Source organism: Phaethon lepturus, unplaced genomic scaffold (assembly GCF_000687285.1).
Source record: "Phaethon lepturus isolate BGI_N335 unplaced genomic scaffold, ASM68728v1 scaffold36461, whole genome shotgun sequence".
Lineage (NCBI taxonomy): Eukaryota > Metazoa > Chordata > Aves > Phaethontiformes > Phaethontidae > Phaethon > Phaethon lepturus.
The window spans coordinates 1-5354 of record NW_010519103.1 but is presented as its reverse complement, the minus strand read 5'-3'; the positions used below and the strand labels follow the sequence as shown (position 1 = coordinate 5354).

Genomic DNA, 5354 nt, shown 5'->3' with positions numbered 1-5354 from the left:
CTGGGGGTCCCTGCGCCCCAAATGCTGCCCCCCAAGTCCCCGTCCCCTTCTTGCACCCCTTTTATTCACCGCTGGTCCTCAGACCCTGCAGCCCTCCAGGCAGGGACGGAGAAAACCCCAGCACCATTCCCCATCTTCCTCCCCAAAAGCGCCCCAGCACACCCTGAAAACCACTCGGCTCTGCCCCCCACCCCCTACCACCCCTTTGCCTCCTCTGCTTCATCCCGGTTTTCTTGGAATCGCATCTTCTGGATGCTTTTTCCTCCCCACACCCCTCAGTGTGCATTTTAAGGTGCTCCAAGGTCCCTAGTGAGCCTTTAGGGGCTTCCCTGCACCCACCTATTTGCCTTTTGGGGCACAGCGTGGCTTTTGGGGTGCCCTGTCTTCCTCTGTGTGCTTTTGGTGACACCTCGAACACCTCGAGGTGCTTTTTGGGGCGCCCCAAGCCCCTCCACACACCTCAGACTCCCCATTTTGTCTCTCGTCACGGTCTGGATTTGGTGCCATCCGACTTTTCCCTCACAGCCCACCCCATGGAACACCCTGAGCTGGGGAGGGTAACACACACCCGCGAGTCCGTGGCCAAAAGCCCCACGCTGTGAATTCACTTCACTTCAACCCAGGAGAGGAACAAGACTTTATTTTGAAAAGAAGTTAATCCCGAATCAAAATCATCCCGACAGCGGGGCGAGACAAACATCACAAACAGCATCTCTTTTCCACGTTTTGCAGACGCTTTGGCAACAGATTTCCCCCCAAAATGTCATTTTCCCTCTTATTAAATCCCCTGCCGTGTGTAAAAATCCGCAGCGTGTCTGGCACCTACCAGTCCTCACACGGTTACAAACGAGGGTCCCGGGCGCTGCCCGTCCCTGCCTGGCGCTGGGGAAAAGGCTCTTCCTCCCACAGGGAGCTCAGTCGGATTTCTCCTTCTCCTTCATGTGCAGGAAGACGATGCTGAACATGAAGAGGCCGACCATCATGGAGAAGGCGCCGGCGTAGTACGGGTACGCCGAGGGGATGAAACGTTCATACTGCGTGTGCTGGAGGGGACGCACGGACACCTGGGAGGGGAGAGAGCAGCCCTGTGAGTCCGGCATTCCGGCCACCCTCTCCTCTCCGGAGATTAATTCCCACTGCCCTTACCTGCGTAGAGGAGTAGAGGTGGGTATAACCCAGCCGGTTATAATCCACTTTAAACTGAAACACCCCATAGACGTCCGGCAGCTTGAAGCGCACGCTGTATTTGCCGCCTGAGAAAGAGACGGCGGCGACATTCAGGTGATGCGAGAAGCTGCGGAAGCCAAGCGGCGAAAACACCCACCAAGGCAGGGCTGGGGCGGGGAGGGAAACCTACCGTTCCTCTTCAGGAAGGTCCGCACGAAGGGGTCGATGCGGACAAACTCCAGCTGAATATCATCTCCGTCGAAGGGGACCCACTTGCCGTCAGAAAGCTTTTCGATTACAATGCTGTACTCCTGGAAGGAAACCCGCAACGCGCGAAGTTAACGAGCGACGCCTGAAAATGAACTTCGACCCATTCCCACTTCAGATTTTCCCAAATTCCTTTTTCTGAAGTAGCCCCCACATCCCCTCCTGCCCACAGCCTCGGCTCCAAGTGGGCAGCCTTACCACGAGATCGGTGACGGTGTAGGCATTGGGAGGCGTGAGTTCCCCCACGCGGTGGTGGGACACCGCTCCGACACGCAGCACTCCCTCTTCCTTGAACACCCAGCGGGACAAGGCGACAGCCAGCTCGTAGTTACCCGTCTGCGAGTATCTACGGGCGAAGGAAGGCTGAAGAAACGTGGCAGCCATGCCAAAAAAACCCCACCGCATGCCAAACCCCAACCCCCAACCATTAATCGATGTGAAAGCAACAAAAAGCTAGCCAGGGTTAAAAGAGGGAATTAATTCCCAAAGCACTTTGTTCCATGAGGCCAAAGGAAAGCGTCAGCCCCGATTTAATTCCAGCTTTCTGCTGTTTCCCATAATGTGAATAATTTTTTTCCTATTTCCCAGAATATTCTTCATCAAACAGCTCCCCAAATATTCCTCAGCCAGGGATGCCAGGAAGCCAATGTACCTCTTGGAGCCAGGAGCAGCTTTCTGCACAGCGGAATTGAAGAAGGCATCGCTAAAGAAATCCAAGGAGCCACTGAAAACAACGCGGGCATTGTTCCGAGCTTGGAGTCCTGCGATGAGAAGGGTGTTCTTCCCGACTGCGTGCGGGTACTGAAAAGGAAGGCATTTCCAAGAGAGTTTAGCCGATTTAGGGATGATTTAAGGAGAGTTAATCTCCGGTTTGCCGCGGGGGGTGGAAGAGGCTGACTGTAGCGAGCACAGTCTGCGATGAAGCAGAAGCCGAGAAGCTCAGAATAACCAGTATTGGGATTCAGAGCGTTTTGCTTCTGCCCTCTCCGACTGGAGTGGAACCAGGATCAGGCTCTGGCCTAGGCTGGCCTTTCTTCCAAAGCACCCTCGCGCTGGGCACCTTCCCACCAACAAGAAGCAAAGAGGCAGATTCCCAGGGCAATGTCGGAAGCAGATGACAGCCCAACACTTTCAAAATCAATCAGGAGATTAAACGCTCGAGGATTTTTCCCCCAGTTGCTGAAATTTGAGGAATTAAATTTGAGCCCAAAAAGAGAAAAAGTAACAGAGCATACCTGAGTAATAGGCTTATCTGGGAAGAAGGAGTAAGAGGTAGAAGAGCCGGTCAGGATATCCAGCACCAGTGGGTTGTCAGGATCAGCGACCATCCTTGTGGGGAGAGGCACGCTGAGCAGCACGAAGTGGTGCCCCTACGCCCAGAGGAATGTGCAGCCACCAACTCAACTGCACGAACCTCCTCACCCTTCGGACGTGGCAGGACAACCGCACGCACCAAGAAATGAAACACTTCCTCAAAATATATACTCAAGCTTCACTAACTTATGTTAAGAAACATTCCTAAGTCAACAACTAAGCTGCTTTGGAGATTTTATCATTATCTGAAATCAAGAGAGATTGCTCGTGTTAAGAGTCACCACCGGCAAACCCTCCCTCAGAGCAACACTGGTATTTTTCACGGTGCTTCTCCAACAGCAGTCACTTCATCTCCCTCCCAACGCCGCGCTGCAGGCCGCTTACCCAACTCCCCGGAAAAGGATGGGGTTCAGCGCCGCTTTCCCCACGATAGTAGGGGCCTTCAGGAGATTTTCAGCGTCAGCGACGATGAGTGTGTGCTGGGAGGAAAGGAGAGAGATCGGCGTGAAAGCGCTGCGCAGGCAGATGAGTTGATCTTCGTTAGGTTCTAATGGCGAGGAACAGCTTCTCTCGTTATTTGAAAGCTAGCTTTGCTTTTACACAGTTAAAACCGAGCGGCTGTTGGATGAACATTACAATGCAATTAAAAACCAAAAAACCCAGCATTCTCTGTTTAATTATGATCAAATTAAACTGATACTGATACATATGGAAATGTAAACCACCTTATGATACAGACAGCAATATCTACAGTATTCAACTTCCCTGTATTTAGCAACTTTCATCCTTAAACTAGGACAACATCCATGTACTGCTTCAACAGTTTAATTTAAATAAAAATTAGCATAATATATTTAGTTCAGACTTTAATATAGGTTTCAATTTTACAGTACTGGATGACACTGGGGGAAAAAAAATCGTAGAAGCATGTACATTTCTAGCTATCCTGATCTCTGGGACTGAAAACCTCCCTTCCCACATCTGAAGCATCACATTCCATGTCCAATGCGCTTCCCCCACCCGCAAAATTCCCCCCCACGTGCTTCAGAGTGGTTCAAAACCACTGTTAATGGTGGTGCAACTGCCTGAGACACGGTGAGAATCTGAAACTACTCAGGGCAGCAGAAAGATCAAAGCCAGGAAATTCAGAAAGGTGGATTTGATGGCAGAGACTCCAAACATGCAGAGTTTTGCAGCGTTATGTCATGCCATCAAGCAGAACTATCTATGACTTTCTTGGGAGGAAGCTAAGAAAATGGAGAACGGATGGAGGAAAAAAGGGAAAACGAGGACAGAAGATTCATCCCCAAACCTTTAGGCCTAAGCTCTCATTAACAAAACCCAACATGTGCTGATAAATCCGCTTACCTGGCCGGGGTCAGATACATCATAGTTGTGGTGGTCGATGACAGCTGTCCTTTCCTCATCAAACTCGATCCCACACTCGCTGCCCAGCTCTCGCAGCGGGTCGCCTGGAAGGACAGAACGGATTCTCCATCACGCAGCGCGTTCAGGACACGACACCAGTCTCGACACTCAAAAACTAAATTCAGCTCAGAGTCACGCATTCGGCACTCTATGACCCAAACCCCAAGGAGGAACACAACCTCCTCTAGCTAAATGCCCATTCAAAATGTCAGTAAAAGGTATTTATCACCCATTTCCTTACAGTACAAACCTTAAGGTTCACAACAAGAAACTGTCTTCTCAACAGTTTTGTTGCAGGAACTCAGAAAAGGATGAATAAACTATTTGCTCGCTGCTGAGCATAATCAGTGCAGGTACCCGTTACAAGAAGTGGCTGAAATGCACTAATTCGCTCTGACAAGCATTTGTACTTACCGATGTCCGAGCTGGCGGCAACGAGGACACTGCCGCCGCCATCAATGAAAGCGGTGATAGTCTCCACATTGATGTTTCCACCAAAATCTGAAAGCGCATGCCAGAAATTCATGACTAGTTCACAGAAATAATACCACGACAGAATTAAACCACAGTAAAACACCAAATCATCTCTCTTGTGGCTGAAACAACCACTGTTAAAGGCCCGGATGTATCTGCAGTTTGCTACCGGGTGCAAGACACAAAATATAACATCTAAAGTGTAACATTTAATTAAAATTCACAAAAGTTGGAAATCCCCTTCCAAAAATGCCACCAAGCTATAAAAGTGCTTGTGTTTTCCCCTCCTGTATTTACCTTCTATGGATGGCGAGAAAATGATCAAGTTGTCATACAGAAATTCTCCGTACTTTATCAGGGACAGGCCCGCATCATCTGCCGTCCGGAAAGTGAGATCGAAGCCCCTGTCTGCAGCCACAAAACAAAATTGCCAACTTTCGTGCGTCATGAAATCCACACATGTAGCAGCAAAGTGGCATCAAGATCCTGAGTTTTATTTCCCCAATGAACAGCGGTGTTTTGGAAAAAATGGCACAGGGGCTTCGGGGCTTGGCTTGGGCTTTGGTTTTATGTGCCCCTGAAGGGCCTTTTTCTTGCAAGAATGCCCCATTGCTATCCATTAAAGGGGGACTGACACCGCAGGGGACCCAAAATACACGCACGACTGCGGAAACAACGCCGACCTCCTCCCTCAGGCTGACCAG

At 50.2% G+C, this 5354-nt stretch overlaps 1 protein-coding gene across 1 annotated transcript; it reads right to left on the bottom strand.

Annotated features, from left to right (window-relative positions):
* Positions 1 to 914: 914 nt before the first annotated feature.
* On the bottom strand, positions 915 to 5058 carry DDOST (dolichyl-diphosphooligosaccharide--protein glycosyltransferase subunit (non-catalytic); the record flags this gene model as incomplete). Its single annotated transcript, XM_010296937.1, has 10 exons — positions 915 to 1064; positions 1147 to 1253; positions 1358 to 1478; positions 1633 to 1780; positions 2087 to 2235; positions 2670 to 2763; positions 3133 to 3227; positions 4117 to 4220; positions 4591 to 4677; positions 4948 to 5058. Coding segments are annotated over 10 exons (1166 nt in total), but the record flags the coding sequence as incomplete, so codon positions are not given.
* Positions 5059 to 5354: the final 296 nt, after the last annotated feature.